Below are 16907 nucleotides of genomic sequence, written 5' to 3'. Positions count from 1 at the left end.
GTCAGACATGGTGGCACTCACCTTTAATCCCACTTGGGAAGCAGAGGCAGGTGGATCTCTGAGTTTAAGGCCAGCCTGGTCTACAGAGTGAGTCTCAGGACAGCCTGGGATGCACAGAGTAACCCAGCCTCAAAAACCCCAAAATAAACAGGTATTTTTATCGCATGCGTGTGAGTGCTTATGTATCAGGTGCACCATGTGTATGTAGCATCTGTGGGCGCCAGACAGGGGCACTGGACTCCTGCAGCTGGGATTACAGACAGTTGTGAGCGGCCATGCGGGTGCTGGGAATCAAACCCATGTCCTCTGCAAGAGCAGCCAGTGTTCTTCACTGCCGAGCCAGCCCTATCTTTTAGATGAGACTTTTACTGCACGGGAATATGATAAGACACCTCAGTGGTGAAGTGATGTAACCAAAGGCTGCCTGTCATTCTCTTGTCACCAGCGGCCCGAGATGCTTGAAGAACCACAACATGGACGACTAGTGTCCCTGTCTTACTTGAGACGGGGCAATTCCAAACGCCAACCCTCAGGGAAGATACACCCAGTGTCCCAAGACTACAGGACTCGAGGTCAAATCTATGTGAATAAACCAAGGGGCTTTTCAAATGATGAAGACGGTAGCTACTCAAGGCTTTCTGAAACTGGGCATGCAGACGGTATGATAAACAAGTGAGCACTGAAAGGAGATAAAACCTTTGACACATCTGAAGAGCCCCAAGCACATCCGCTGCCGTGCCTCCCTAGGGGCCTGCCCAAGCATCAACTCTGGATGTTCAAGTAACCACGCAGCCCAGGTAATAAAAGCTGCTTCCCATTCTGAAGTAACACAGCCATAGCAGAGGCTTGGTGACATGTCCAGGGAGGGACACACACACCGCCACGTTCCCACGGAGGCATGGCACACTCCATTAGCGAGTGGAGCCTCTGTCCTTACTCTGCCGCCTCTGGCAGCTGTGCCTACCTTTCCCCACAGGCCCGTTGTGGGCGTCGCTTTCTTCCGCACAGTTCGAAATGGATGCGGGGTTGTCGGAGTTCTCTGGCTGTGATCTGAGAGCCTGAGAGGCAGGTGGTGAGGCGGGGTCCGAGGGCTCCAGCTGCCATGGGGGGCTATCTGTGGTGGCTTTTAACCGTTCTCTGGAACCTTCCTTCTTTGGCTTGATAAGTTTGACTAGGGCTTTGGCTCCAATCCAGTGGTTCTTCCTAGATGGAAGATTTTTAGAAGTCACAACCCATGCTCACAGAGGCAAACAATGGCACTGGGCTGGAGGTGTGGCTCTGTGGCAGGGCTCTTGCCTAGCATTTAGAAGGTCCTGAGTTCGATTCCAGTGCCCTCAAGAAAGGATGATCTTATTTACACCCCTAAGGTCTGGAATTCAGAAGCCTAACTCTTGGGTGCAGGCTACACAGCAGGAGAAGGGCATGTGGCCTCAGAAACCCATGCTGGCCTCCTGGAAGAGGAGCACTAAAACTTGCTACTCATCTGTGGTGGGCAAGAATGCGGCTGTGCTAACTAGCTGTTCTTTTTTTTCCTTATGTGAAAGTCACGTTAGCATATTACCTGCTAGCGTCAACCAATGGCATGACGGTATTCCCTGAGAGGCATTCAGCGCATGCGCCAGGGGCACAGGTGTCTGGGAACTGTGGAAGTGCACTAGTCAGACATTCTCAGGTACCTGGAGCTGCTCCTCCAGCTCGTTTACCTGTCACTCCACCCCTTGGTTCCCCACCACACAGAAGACAGACTCCATGGCCTGGCCAAGACAGTCCGTAGGGACAGCTAAAGGCTTCAGGCCAGTGGCCAGGGGAAGCACTACAAGAGATGGTGGGCAACCTACAGGTACTGAGCTAGCCCCACAACCTAGGGCTGCTGCTCATGGGGGCAGATCCAGGGCTCATGGGGGCAGATCCAGGGCTCATGGGGGCAGATCCACTGCTCATGGGGGCAGATCCACTGCTCATGGGGGCAGATCTACTGCTCATGCTTGCAGTCATCCCTTGCAGGCAGTGTGTCTACAGAGGGAACAGGGCCCATGTGTAAACCACGTTTGCAACTGTGGGGGCCCACCCAGGCCTTCTGCTCACAACCCCTTTTCCTTACAGGGCCACAGCTGTGCTGTCCATGCCATGTTAAAAACTCTGACGAGCCAACAATGCCATTCAGCTTTAATGACCCTGACTCACAACTTCCTGCCTCTTTTTTTTGTTTTTTGTTTTTTTTTTTTTCGAGACAGGGTTTCTCTGTATTGTTTTGGAGCCTGTCCTGGAACTCACTCAGTAGACCAGGCTTGGTCTGGAACTCACAGAGATCCACCTGCCTCTGCTTCCCGAGTGTTGGAATTAAAGGCGTGCACCACCAACGCCCGGCCAACTTTCTGCCTCGTATCAGGGCTCATGGGTGAGTCACCCCGGTGTCTCATCAGAACTGGATGGCATTTGCCTCCCCCTCATAGGACAAGCTGGGGTATACAGGGCGGGGCCTAGAGAAACTCTCTTTTCTTTGCCATTAGGGCAGTGGTTCTTAACCAGTGTTTGCGACCCCTTTGGGGTCATATATCAGATGTTTACATTATGACTCGTAACAGAATTATTACTAAGAACTAACTGTATTAAAGGGTCGCAGCATTAGGGAGGCTGAGAACCACTGCCGTAGGGGTACCTGTAAGTAGGGGTGCAGGGTCCTGTCCTATGGTTCCCAGGCTGCGTCTTAGCTAAGCTGGCTATGATCACTGTGTGTCACTGATCTTAGATCTACTCACTTCTTTGGAGCAGGGTCATAGAACTTGTACTGGTCCATGATTTTTTCTTCCAGTTTCTCCTTGTGTCTCCGTAAAGCATTTAACTTGTCTCTGTGAACAGAGGGACAGGAAATCGATCAATCCAGTTTAAATAAGTGAGTGACATACTAAGGAGACTAAGCTAGATCAGAGACCAGCGTCTGGACTCAGACCTGAGGAAGGTCACCATCACACTGGTCACTGAACTGGGAATTTGTGATCAGCAGTACCAGCTATCAATCTAGCCTGGCCTTGGTGGCCCACGCCTTTAATCCCAGGACTCAGGAGGCAGAGGCAGGCGGGTCTACACAATTGAGTTCCAGTCTAGTCAAAGCTATAAAGTGAGATCTTATCTCAAAAAAAAATCAAAACAAAAACCCAGCTATGCATGCTCTTGGAATACCTGAGATCCAGCTAAGTGGGCGGAAGAGAGCAGATTTCTGACAAGCTGAGAACTCATGCTCAGAACCCCCACGACTTCCCAGCTAGGCTGAACTGTGTAGGACACTGGGCACCCCTGGCCTGGGGCAGACACGCTAACGCAGCAATGTCACCAGGCACATTAACACTGGAGCACCGAGACCGCGAATGCCAGGGCAGCAAAGGCACCCTGGGGCCTGGTAACAGCTTGTGAGGCAAACTGCTTTCAGAGGACAAGCAGAGAAGGCCACAGGCCATGGCAAGCCTGGGCACGCCCCGGGCAGCCAGCCCCAGCAGAGCAACCATGCAGGAAGAAAACAGCTGGGTATGGTGACCACTGGAAAAGCCAGAAGCTCAGGAAACAAACCTCAGCTTCTAAATGGTGGAAACCGGCTCACACTTTCAACGTCACAGTAGCGACCGACAGCACCACTGCCTCTGTTTCCTGGGTGTCTGCCATGCTTGTTGAACTCTGTGGGCCTCCTGTGTGGTCAGCTGACTCCTCGTGGGAAAGGGAGGCCCAAGGTGGTGACTTGCTGGGGTCACTTCATTGTTGAAGCAGAGAAAATCCTGTCCACACTGAAAACTTTCCCAAGAGCCCACTGCCAAGCCTGCACTCTGGGAAAAGGCACCCATGGGGTGCAGGCTGCCGAGAGGTGTGCCAAGCCACTGGCTGGCCTGACACAGACACTCTCTAATACAAAAAGCAGCACTAATAATCTCCCTAGGATCAGGCTGCTGCACTGCTCCTTAGCACCTAGCCAGCCTCGGCTGGTGATTCTACCACACGGATTACAGAGAGGCAACCGCCACTTAGATCCCAAATTACAGTGTGGGCTTTCACATACACCGTCCTCGAGTAGGTGACGAGCAGATGCATGAGGCAAAGAGGAGGCCATGGAGTTACATCGGAGAGAGCTGGGAAAGCACCAGGGGTTCAGTGACCACACCTCTCCATAAACACTGCCTTTTTAAACTTTGTTTTGAGACAGGGTCTCTGAGTAGCCCTGGCTCACTTGGAATGAGATATGTAGACCAGAAATCCACCTGCCTCTGCCTCTTGAGTGGTGGGACTGAAGCCACGCGTGCACCATCACGGCTGGCTCTCCTTATCTTAACCACACTCAGGCCAGCAGCACAGGGCTGGCCCAAGGTGCTGGTCATGGGGAGGAACAGGCACAGCTTAGCACAACACACTTCAGATCATCCACGCCACGGGGCTTGTCTTCACATTCGTTACCTCTGACCCACATCCCTGCAAACACGCCCCAGTAGATTCAGTGTCTTTAGCAGGCACCCCTCTCTCACATTCCCAGCACCTAGATCACCGGCCACACTCAACCTCCCTACCGACCTGGCCTCCTGGCATCTTAGCAGCACAAGCGGATTGGTTCCCTCCACTGGCCCGCTTGTGTCTCTCCAATCCCAGGGGGAGGGGACACAGCTCTGCCCATACATGTCACCCCAGGGTTCCAGGCTCCCAGGGCCTGCATAATGCTGGGGGGGGGGGCGGTAATCAAGGCACAGAACAAACTTCCTTGCTGTGGTCAGGTGAAGGAGAGAAACTGATTCTCAGCATTCAATCTAAACTCTTTCCCTGGTGATGGCCTCCTATTTCTACAAAGGAACTCAAGTCTACAGAGAGAGAGGCCTTCCAGGATAATACTTCAGAAAAACAAATGAGGGCAGAGGAGACAACCCAGTTGGTAAAGTAACTGCCATGGAAGCATGTGAGGACCCGAGTTCGATCCTCAGAAGCCACATAAAAAGCAGGCAGAGTGGAGTGCCCTTGTAATCCCAGTGGGGAAGAGACAGGAGGACCCAGGGGATTCACTGGCCAGTCAGTCTAGCCTAATGGGGAAGGTACAGACCAACGAGAGACCTTTTCTCAAATGATACTCCCAGGCTGACCTTTGACACACACAACACGCAACATGCAACATACACACACACACACACGCACGCACGCACGTGCACACACACACACCATCCCTACATATGTATGCACATGTGCAAGCTAACCTCTACCTCTTTCAGAAATCTAGAACATTCCATAAAATGGTATAGTTCCATCTCCAACTCTCCAAACCCTAATGGCTTGGTGCTGTTCTCTGTCTCGAAAGCAATAGGTGTCACTGGAGGAGAAGACAGGAAGTCAGGGGCCTAGGTGAGGGCTGGGGACAGTGGTCGGGGACCCTGACACGTCTCCTACCACGGTCCACTTACATGTACTGCTTCTGCTCCTCGTGGTACTGCTCCTTGTTCTCCATGTTCTGCTCTAGCAGCATCTGGTTCTGCTGGCTCAGCAGCTGGATCTGGCTCAGCAGGTGATGATTCTCCTCCTCTAAGTTCCCCTTGAGCCGGGAGAGCAGCTGAAACACAGACCAGCAGCCGTTCACATGCCCTGTGACACTACGCTGAGAACCCGGCCTCCCTAGGGAAAGGAACACTTGCACTTCGCCCCTGGAGGAGGTGTGAAGCAAGACAGACAGCGAGTGCTGAAGATTCGGTACGATAAAGGGGAACTCAAGATTACATATGAAATGGTATGCTTCATCTACTGGCCAGCCTGGTCTACAGAGCGAGTTCCAGGACAGGCTCCAAAGCTACGGAGAAAAACTCCGTCTCGAAAAACAAAAACAAAACAAAAAAACAGAAAACCCCCCCAAAAAACAAAAAAAAATTGTGTGTGTGTATACTTGATTTTGATTTTTCAGCATCCACCATTAACAATGTCAAGAGCCATTCTGAGTTCAAGGGCTGTGTAAGTGCAGGCGGTAGGGAGGCTCTGGCCTGTGGGCTGAGGTTCACAGACTTTTGTTTTAGAACAGTACTGTGCTGTAGTGGGAAGGCCCAGAGGCTTGGGAGGCAGAGACTGGGCTCCTATCCATTATGTACCTCATTGAGGATGAAAATGAGCTAACACAGAAGCTACAGTGAAACTCCCAGCATGCCACAGGAGGGAAATATGTGCCTCCTCCCCACATGGCTAACTTCACCACTAACTGAAGGATCAAAATCTGCCTTTTTCTTTTCAATTATTTTGCACAACTTATATGATTGTGACGAGCAGAACTAGGAGGGCAAAGGAGATTAGCCTCCCGCCCCCGAATCCTAGTGCAGCTCCTGCAATGGCAGTCCCCAGAGGATGGGGGTTCCTGGGCAGTGACACCGCTCCCCAACAGGGCACCGGCCAGGGTATCCTCCGCGGGCAGCTCAGATCTGGCTGAGTGACTGCACACTAGCGCCTGGGGCTGAAGTTCCCTACTTGCCCACTTGTCTCCCAGGGGTGTCTGTGTCTCACAAATAAGGGGGAGCCTCTTGGTTTCCTCAGACTCGATAGTGGGATCTATCTGAGACCCTATCTAATAGAGGGCTTTGCTCCTCACAATGGCCATTTCTGACCCAGCTCTGTGCCACCGGCAGCGGGATCACCCTGCCCCGGGGCCTCAGTCCGGCAGGCACACTCAATTCCATCTCTTTTTGCTCAAGTAGCGGTCTATTGAAATGAAGGGGCACAGAAGATGGTGCCACCATGTCCTGAAGTACCGACAGAAGCCACCGCTGACTTCACGGAGCCAATGTTCCTCTGACATGTTCCTACCACAGGTGCCACTCTGGAGTCACCTTGGCTCCAAGGACACCTCCAGTCTCAGAGAAGCCACCCAGGAGGAGGGATTGCTAGCCCCTCCCAGACCTGCGCAAAGCCACACCTCACCTCACAGTGGTTGTCCAGCTTGGTCAGTGAGATGTCCATGTTCTGGTGCTGCTCCTTAAGCTCATCGAAGCGCGCCTGCCAGCGGTTCAGCTCCAGCTGAGAGTTGTTCAGAGACGTTTTCAGCTCCTTGGTGTGGGCATGCAGCTCTTCGTACTCCCCTTTCAGCTGGTGGTGCAGGAAACTGACCCTAGGGAGGGAGAGAGGCAGCCAAGGAAGCTAAAAAGCATTCCAAAGACGTCAGAAGGGGCTGCAGCTGGGGGGTCCTTACTCGTTCCCACAGTGGCCGACTGCAAGCCCACACAAAAGTCAACCTCCCGTGTGCAACAGAAGAGTTCCGAGCAAAACAGCTGCTTTCCAAACGGTGTTCCCTGGGGCTCTAGGAGGGCACCCCTGGTGACATACTGGTCTGGATGGGGGTGAGGGGGACAAGAGGCATGCAGGCTCAGATACTGGCCTCAATAGGACAGCATGGCCAGTAGCCTTCTACATCACACTTCAGGCATTCTGGTTTAAGGGGGGGGGGGGAGCTATGCTATTAAAAAAAAATTCAGAGAATATTTTTTCTCTAAAACACTGTCCATAAGCTTCCAAAGGAGAGAAGAAACCAAGAGTCCCACTTAGCCATGATGCGTTAGAACCACCAGCATGGCATGATCACCCTACAGATACAGTGGTGGTACCTACTTGGTTGTAACCAACCACACTCAAATTATACTTAAGACACACTCAGTAAGAGAGAGATCATGCCTGGTACTGGAAACCTTGCTAACTAATCAGAACTAGTGAAATCATGGTTATTGGAGGAGAATCTACAACCAGTAATTTACTAAAGCAGCATAATCCCTAGTAACAACCTATAAACAATTGTTCTTATGCCCACAGGTAAGTGCCATGTCGCCCTCACTGAGGAAACTTCTCTTTGTAGCAGAAACTACTACAGATGACCTCAACCAATCAATACACAGAGACGTGGAGCCCAGACCACACCGATAACGTCTATAAAACACTCTCACATCTAAGGCTCAGGGAACACTGCAGAAGAGGGTATAAAAGACTCTAGGAGCCAGAGGATTAGGGACTGTACTCTGAGACTGCTCCAAGTACATCCAAAGTTACACCCATAAAGTCTCACCAGCGCGACTGCCCAAACGTGAGCTACACAAGCATGACAGCAACGAACATGGCCAACGGCACAGGGGAGGCCCGCGAGACCTCCACCCTACCCAAAGAAATACGGGCAACCGCGGAAAGCTGGGAGTGGAGAGGTGGCCCTGCCCGGGGAAAGAGCACACCGACAGGCTGTCCAGGGCCAGACAGTCAACTCTGGAAGCACACACACGCACAAGCCCTCTACTCTAGGCAGGCGAGGCTCATCTAACACCTGTGCTTCTCTGGAAGCACACGCACACGCCCTCTACTCTAGGCAGGCGAGGCTCATCTAACACCCGTGCTTCTCTGCTAGGCACAGGGCTGCCCCTCTGCACTCAGGAACCCGACTGCACTTGAGCACTAGGCCTGGGGCTGTTTAACACAGCAAGATGAGGACTCGCACCACTGAGCACTAAAGACATGGCACAAACAGGTCCTGGCAGGTGGGAGAGATGAAACAAGGTAGCTGGGTAAACCCGACGACTTAGGTATTTTGTGAGCTCTGCGCATACCCACAAAAGATCCAGAACAGGAGTGAGATTCCGGCTACAAATAAGCACCAGTGAGCAGGTTGAATAAGGAGGACTGCAGTGGCTCCCGAGGGCGGGGCTGACATCTGAGGATGACGATGTCTGTCCAGACACGTGATCCATCCTCTCCTGTACTGGTTGAATAGCACCCCATCCATGCCCAGCACGGCTCTCGGCTCCTCACCTGGCCCTCATCACGCAGTTTGTGAAAACACACGACGGGGAGTTCACAGGCCTTCTGGCAGCAGGTTTCAGTGAGGACTGGTCTGAATAGACTTCTGGGTCCCTGCCACACCTCCCAGGCCCCGGTGGGTGTGCCTGGGCGCTCACCTGTCCAGCTCTCCTCGCAGCCTTTGGTTCTCGCTTGTGGCTGCCGCGCTGGCCCTCTGCTCCCGCTGCAGGGCCTCCCGCTCGCTGCTCAGCACTTTGTCCAGCTCCTCCAGCTCCGCTCTCTGCTGCTGTAAGTCTCCGTGCCTGGTGGAGGAGACAGCCATTGGAGGAGCGGCCAGGCCTTACCTGCCACGAGCAGCGCGCACCCTGGGAGACTGGGGTTCCTCTGAGACCTTTTCTCTGTGGGGTGATCAGAGGCTGGACAGCAGGGAAGCAAGCTGAGTGCTGCCACAGGTCAGCCAGGACCTCCCTGAGGCCCCGAGTCCTCTCCCATTCTCTGGTCCCTCGGCTTCCCTGTCACAGCCAGCCACATTTGTAGGTCACCTGAGAGCGTAAGGGCTGCAGTCGACACCCTTTTAGAGACTCATGTTACAAGGTGGTTCACTAAGAACCAGTAGATACAAAGGAAACCACAAAATAAACAGCTAAATTCCACTGTATGAGACCGTTAATCCCTGCTCACACCCTCCCCACTCCATGGGAGCCCACATCTCTGTTCCCACTGGCACTGGGGTGGGGGTGGGGGTGTTGAGTGTGCAGTCTCTCTGCTTGAATTTTCTTTCTCAGTCCTTGTAAACTGCACAGCTGTCACTAGGGGGCAGCAGAGCACAGAGTGGAAAGGACGAGCCTTGACTTTTGTCCTTTCCAGGACCTACAAGTCAGTGAGAGCAGTGGTCTGAGGCACACTTCTCAAACGCCGACTCAGAAATCCTGGACCCCCTCCCAATTCTCATCTGGGTCTGCCACGCTCTTGGTGTCCCACTGTTGGGGTCTCCAGTCTCAGCTCTAACTTCTACCCTCCACAGCAGCGGAGCCTGGGCCACCTCACTGGAGCCCCGGGGAAGGGTCCTGGTTAGGAAACTCAAAGACAGATGTTTTCGAGGCCATTAGCCAAAGTACAGAGGTGGCCCCACCATGGCAGAAGCGCAGAGATAAGATGAGGGAACCTGTATGGCTTCCAGAGCCAGGTTAATGATTGTGGAAGAATTCAGGTTTTACAAATAAAGGCCACAAACAGACCAGCAAGGCTTCCCAATTCCTACTCCCCCTGTGTCACTTCAGCAAAGCATACAGATCAAGCGGGGCAGGGCGGGCGGCAGCACAAGGCTTTGGAGCCTTGCTCACCACTCAGTCCCTGTCACCACAGGGCACAGTAAATATGTGGCAGGAGTCCAATTCAGCATCAAATGAAACGAACCCAGACTTCTGTCACTCCTGTGTGACGGGCACACGAAGTCCCTTGCACAGACTGAAGACCGTGCCTCTAGCTGTGTGTCCAACCAGCCAAAGATGCTCAGTAGCTGGCAGAAGCCATCTATAGCAAGCCAGGATTTTGACCTTCAGGGTCAGTCACAAACTCCATCTACAAAAATCCTTCCTCCTCTGAATGGTCATTAAGACTCCGAGAGGAGAGATGGCTCAGTGGTTGAGAGTACCAATTATTCTTCCAGAGGTCCTGAGCTCAATTCCCAGCACTTACACCATGGTGGCTCACAACTGCCTACAACTGCAGTCCTTGGGACAGGGTGCCCTCTTCTGGTGTGCAGATGTACACGCAGACAAAACATTCATACACATAAAATACATAAATAAACCTCGTGGTGGAGCACCTCTTTAATCCCAGCACTTGGGAGCAGAGGCAGGCTGATCTCTAAGTTCAGGGCCAGCCTGGTCTACAGAGTGAGTTCGAAGACAGCCAGAGTCACACAGAAAAACTCTGTCTTAAAGAAACAAAACACACACACACACACACACACACACACACACACACACACACACAAGCTCTTTAGAAAAAAGACTCTAAGGAGACAATGCTCTGTAAAGGCCTGGTGAGCAGGTTATCACGCTCGTATCGGTGTCAATGCTGTGGGTTCCACTGCGTTAGTCTGTCAGCTCAGCTCCTTTCATGAACAGACATGACACCACACATGTAGCATAGGTCCAATAAGTGCTGAATGCAGCATGGGCTGCAGGAACAGTGCCAGGGGATAAAGGTGTCCAGAGGCAGAAACTGTACCATCTGGTGGGAAGGGAAAGTCAACATCTTGGCAGCCCTGAAGGACTGACTCAGGGAAGGAGACACTAGATGATGGCAAAAAGGCCAGACGTAGTGGGGAAATCCACTGCCATTACCATTCTGCCCACAAGTGCCATCAGTGCCCGCAATAACATTCGCAGATCCCTACGACGGAAATTTCCCGCATGTCAGCCACTCCTACCAGACACAACCAATGTATTAGGTGCCTAGCTGTTCTGCTGAGGCGGGCGGAACAGAAATGCTAGCAGTGAGGGCACTTTGCTAACACAGGAAGGGGACGCCGGCTCTCTCCTGTCCCACTCCTGTGGGTTCCTTTTTTGGACAGGCCTCCTCCAGGCTCTGGAGACAGAACTCCAGATGGGACTTTAGATACACCTACTCAGAGATCTGGAACTCGCAGTGCAGGGGCAGGAGCTCAGCCAACAGTGGGTGACTTTAATGACACACAACCCAAGACCCGGAACTGCCAATGGTGAAAAGTTAACGTTTATGTATTCCTACACATGAACAGTTTACCTTAAAAAAAAAAAAGTGGCAGGTGCAGATAAAAGAATGGTGGTGTAGGTAACCATAGGAGGGTGTCTGGGGACTCAGAGCAGTCTCTCACGCTCCCTCCTTCCGGCTTCTCCCTCCCAACTGCGTTGAGGTCACAGATGTGGGATTTCTTTGTGCTTTGTGGCATTCATTCAACGCTTAACATAATGGGAGGATTTGGGTTTTTTAAGCAAGCCTTCTAGACTTAAGACTTGGAAGAGGCATTCTAAAGTGTAAATGTGCACAACCCTGCACACAGGCAGCCTGAAGGATTTTCCCAGGGGTGTGGGTCAGGAGAGGAGGGAAAAGGGAGAAGAAAGAATTGTTAGAGAACAGGTCTGCAAGTGTCCACATTGGGTCACCCAGGGCCGGGGTGAGCCATGGCACCCCTTTACCCCAGTGTCCTCTGCCACAATCCCCGGCTGGACAAACAAAAAGGAAACAGAAATTGCTAAAAGTTCTATTTCCTTCCCTTGGGGAGAGCTCAGGTGCACCAACAATGGGAAGCAGCCCGCCAAGAGGAAATGCGGGGGAGAAACAGAGGTGCGTGCAGGTCTCAGGAAAGTCCCAGAAGCTCTGGGACAACCTAAGGGGCTCAGCACACCGGCTGCCTCCTCCATAGGCTGTATCCCTACCCCAGGCCTCTCTCCGGCCTCACATCTAAGCACCCAGCTCCCCTCTCCCCAGGCCTCTGCCTCCCTTGCCCCACAGGCTCCACCCCGGCCCTCTCCTGCCCCACAGGCTCCACCCCAGCCCTCTCCTGCCCCACAGGCTCTATGATTCCCCTCCAGGCCCCACCTCTCCCCAAGCTCCTTATGCTCTAGCTCCAGGTTCCGGTGCAATGTCTTCAGGCAGCTGTGCTGCCGGATGAGGGCCTCATACTCCGAGGACTGGCGCTCGTACAGGGCGCCCAGGCGTTCGTGGTCCTGAAGCAGGGCCTCGTAGGCAGCTGTCAGTTGCTCCTGCTGCCGCTGCAGACCTTCGTGCTCAGCCTCCTTGGCCGTCTGCTGGCTCTGCAGCAGTGTGTACTGCGCACCGAGTGCTGCATTCTGGGAGCTCAGCGTGGAATTCTCCACCTGTAAGGAGAGCAGAGCCGCATGTGTGGCGACAGGCCCAGGACTACCAGCCACAGACAGCACCAGAGGGACCTCAAGGCAGGCCAGGCATGGGTGATGCCACCAGAACTTGAGGGCCTGGGTGGAGGGAAGGGGTAAAAACTGGCTATGGAAAGGTTATCATCCTGAACCATCTCCAGAACTCATTCTTCCACATAAACCACGTACATGCCATTACTGGTTATTTTTTGAAAGCTTATTTTCTAGATAAGCCAACAGAAAATCTGTAAGAGTATCAGACAATCAGTACTGTCTGTCTACCGATGGATTTTTACATACTAGTTTTTGTTCTGCTAGGGCCTGCACTGAGGACTTGTGCATGCTAAGCGTTTTTACTAATGGGCCGTATCCGAACCCCTGAAGTTTTAGAGTACTCTAACATAATCCCAAAACCATAGAAAACTAAACAGGGGCTAGAGTACTGATATTAAAGCCAGACAAAGACTTTTTCCAAGACAAAAAAAAAAAAAAATCAACATCCTATTTTCTTATTTTAACAAAACAAAGCCAACCTCTTTGCCAAATACATTTCCTGTTTATTGTCTCTGCCCCATACGTAACTTTGCAGCTTTTCCCAGAAGTTACATTAATGAGCAACTGTTCATTTTCCCACCACCTACTAACGACAAATAAGGCCACTTGATAAGTGGGCTGCGATGCTGGCCCTACTGGCTGCTTCCAGCAGACGGAAGTCAGGTCATAGCCCACTTCCCCTCTATCAGTTTAAAACAGCTCTGCCAGGTTGTATGGTACAGAACTGTTTAAGCAAGCTTACCTATTTCCAAATCTCAAATCTCTCTTTTGTGTGTGTGCATGTGTGTGTGCGCGCGCGCGTGTATCATGTTCACTTGTATAAACTGAAAAGCAAAGAAATGAAGTTTTACTTAGACACCTCTAGGCCCAGCCATAGAAGTCTCATGAGGCGCCCCACTACCTCCAGATTCCCGTCTACTGCAAGCCTTTTAAAAAACCACCAGTCCCTGGTGCCCCATGCTTGGCCTTAAAGCTCCCGCCGAGGAACCGTCCTGGGTCGCACTACCTGCAGCTTTGCGGTCTGGGTCTGCAGGGTGGCGGTATGCTCCTGCAGGAAGGCGCTCTGCTTCTGCAGAGTCAGGATCTGGCTGCTGAACGCCACATTCTGAGTCTCCAGGTGCTGCAGCTGCTCCTTCAGCAGCTGCTTCTCAGCCTGAAGAGCTGCATTCTGGAGGGGAAGCATGCGTCAGTTACACACAGCATGGATAGCTAGCTCTCTCTGGCATAGGCCGTGGGGTTTAACTGAACCCTCAAGGGCAGATGCAGCCCAGAGCTGGGGTTCTACAAGCACAGGAAGTTAATGCTTTCCCTCTTGGAAACAGACAACTGACAGGATTTTCAGGAAAAAAGACAATCTGTTACAGGGCTACTGCCCAGCAACTGAGGCACACGGACACGAAAGCCACTTTCATGACTCCATTCGTTTCCTGTGGTATGGAATATCTGTGAGCCGAAGCCACGCCCACTGACCACAGAGCTCAAGTCCTCAGCAATAAGTGTCTCTACACTTGAGACAGCAAGTGAACAGGGTACTTAAGAGTGGGAGACTAGGCCTGGAGAGATGGCTCAGTAGTTAAGGGCACTGACTACTCTTCCAGAGGACCCAGGTTCAATTCCCAGAATCCACATGAACACTCACAACTGTCTGTAACTCCAGTTCCAGGGGACTTGACATCCTCACACAGACACACATGCAAGCAAAACACCAGCGTACACAAAAATAAAAATAAATTATTTTTAAAAAGTAGTAAACTAAGATTATATCTATTAAGCCACTAACCAGGCTAGGAGCCAGGACACGGGCTGCAGACATGTGATTTTGAGACAGCCTCTAATGTTCTGCCTCAGCTTGTCTATTGAAAATCCACCACAACATCACTGTTGTGAACCAGGGGGACAAGGGGGACAAGCATGCACTGGAGAGCTTTTTCTGGTTAGGGCCAAGGGTAAATACTTGTAGGTTTGATGGCCATGTCATCTGTATCCCAACAATGAAGGCTGTCACGGCACCGGGAAAGCAGCCACATGGACATATAAGAGGTGTGACTGTGTGTCGATAAAACTTTGTTTAGATACAGCTAGTCTGTGGTACTGGGATGTAGCTCTGGAAAACAACACTATGGGGATGAAGGCTGGTAGACAGACTCTAGGTTTGTCACAGAGGGCCAGGAGACTGGGTGTGCCCCTTGCATTAGAAACTCTTAGGAAACTACAAAGGCACCCAAGGGACCGGCCAGGACAACTCAGGAAGTATCCTACTAGATCCAATGGCCTCCATGGCCCTCTGCTACCCTATAGGCTTCACAGTGACAACATCCTATGGAGGCAACTGGTAACAGGGTGGTCCGTTCATGGGCAGTCCACTCACATTGCGTTCTAGCTCGATGGCCCGGTCCTTCACACGGAGTAGTTCCATGGTGGCCTCTTTGTGACCGGGCTCCCAGGCCTCTTTCTCTTGGTGACTGGCGACCACCTTGTCCGTAGGGGGCTTCAGCAGCTTCTGTGCCTGCGTTCTGTCCTCTAGGGTCTGCCTGAGCTGCTCACGCTCATCCTTGACCTGTAAGCAGCATTGGAAAGCAGACTCAGAGCTATGCAAAAGCCCACTAGTGGGTAGGGAGGGACCCCTCACCAAAGCCTCCAACACCCACCCACTCATCCCCCGAGGAGGGACAGGCCAGAGGCTCTCCTTTTGCTATTTGTTTCCCTAGAGAGGACAGGGAAGGCGGGGACATGAACTTACACCTGCCTTAGTCCTCCTCACCTCAGCTACATGACAGGCAGGTTCTATTGCCTGCCTGGGCTTCAGGCTATACTGCACAACACAGTCAAAACCAGGCACAGGCAGTCCTACACTCACAAAGGCCCTGCCAGCTCTGCACCTGCCAGACTTCAGATCCCAAATCACCTTTGCAACCAACGGGATGTGTCACGTGTTCAAAAAGGGAAAACATACATGTGGGGTTAGTTCACGCACAGGTGGAGACTGAATGCACACAAGTGTGTGTACATGAAGCATCTTATTGACATGTGTACATAGTATGAATGATGGAAGCATGTAATATGTATGTAGATTGTGTACATGTGCTCCACATGTTGTCTGTGTACATAGGAACAGGAGCTTGTATGTGCCCCAGAGCTGACACACATATTCGCATAAGGTCCATCTACAGGGCCTTATGAGCCTGCAGGGCCCCGCTTGGTGCTCTAGGCTGTTTCATGTTCCCATACCTTACCTGGAAGTGTAAAACTGCTTTGAGACACAACCTCCTCCCTACCATGCATCTGCCTCTGTCACGCCCAGCTCCTATACCCTGAGGTTGGCACCCTCAGGACCCTACAGCTCATCCTCATCTGTCCCGGAACACTGTCCTGGTTACCCTGGGGAGGGTATGGTAGAGGTATGGCAGGTGGGACCTCAGCCTGGCCCTCACCGTCTGCAGTTCAATCTGTAGCTGGTGATTCAAGCTTTCTTTCTCTTCCACCTGTGCCTGCAAAAACACAATCTTCTCTTCTTTCATGGCCAGTGTTGTTTTCAACGCTGATTCATTTTTGCCTTCCAAAATCTTGCATTTTCTGAAAATATAAAGATACAACAGTACGGTTTTACTGCCACTCCACCCCTAATTCCATTTCCGTCTGGCCAGCACACGCCCTTCCCACTAAGCTAGCCTTATGTGCCACTTGCAGAGGTGTTCCAGGGACCCAGAGCCCTTCCTGGAGTTCCCTGGCTGACATATCCACGGCAACATCACACAAAGCATCGCCACTGCGTTTTACACTTCTCCTTGGAGGTGATCTATCACTGCTACCTTACAGATGGGGGCTCCATCTCAGGAGACCTCAGCAATTGGTCCAGCATCACAAGCTAGGCGCATGGCAGGTCTGCAGCCTTCCCACTGCACCAGACGTGTCAAAGCAGGCATGTGGGTCTTGTCGATAACAGATCAAGAAAAAGTTACCACACTAGGTTTCTTTTAAAGCCACGCTGTTCAAGAAGGCATAGCTAGGCAAAACTGCAGCCATCCAATTAAAAGAGATGTGGGCTCTCCCTGGGTGCAGGGCAGTGGAGACCCTGTCACGCATGCAAGAAGCCCTGGGTTTAGCTTCCAGCACCACGGCTGTTTTGTCTCACAAAACAATCTCCTTCTGTGCCTCCTTGAGACTTGCTAGGGACAAGCCCTGAACTACAAAGGACAGACATAA

General features: G+C 52.1%; 1 protein-coding gene across 2 annotated transcripts in view; it reads right to left on the bottom strand.

The window, feature by feature from the left end:
* Ccdc88c (coiled-coil domain containing 88C) overlaps positions 1-16907 on the bottom strand; it is a 117253-nt gene that overhangs the window by 16281 nt on the left and 84065 nt on the right. For both annotated transcript variants that reach the window (XM_040742622.1, XM_040742623.1), the window contains 9 exons: positions 16136-16277; positions 15073-15261; positions 13711-13872; positions 12355-12632; positions 8925-9068; positions 6916-7102; positions 5424-5569; positions 2760-2849; positions 965-1203 (listed from right to left, as the gene is read on the bottom strand). In XM_040742622.1, coding sequence (XP_040598556.1) covers positions 965-1203; positions 2760-2849; positions 5424-5569; positions 6916-7102; positions 8925-9068; positions 12355-12632; positions 13711-13872; positions 15073-15261; positions 16136-16277 — 1577 coding nt within the window. The remainder of the gene's footprint in view (positions 1-964; positions 1204-2759; positions 2850-5423; positions 5570-6915; positions 7103-8924; positions 9069-12354; positions 12633-13710; positions 13873-15072; positions 15262-16135; positions 16278-16907) is intronic.

This window comes from Mesocricetus auratus, unplaced genomic scaffold (assembly GCF_017639785.1).
Source record: "Mesocricetus auratus isolate SY011 unplaced genomic scaffold, BCM_Maur_2.0 Super-Scaffold_15014, whole genome shotgun sequence".
Lineage (NCBI taxonomy): Eukaryota > Metazoa > Chordata > Mammalia > Rodentia > Cricetidae > Mesocricetus > Mesocricetus auratus.
The sequence above is the reverse complement of the archived record's forward strand: the minus strand, read 5'-3'. Positions and strand labels throughout refer to the sequence as shown.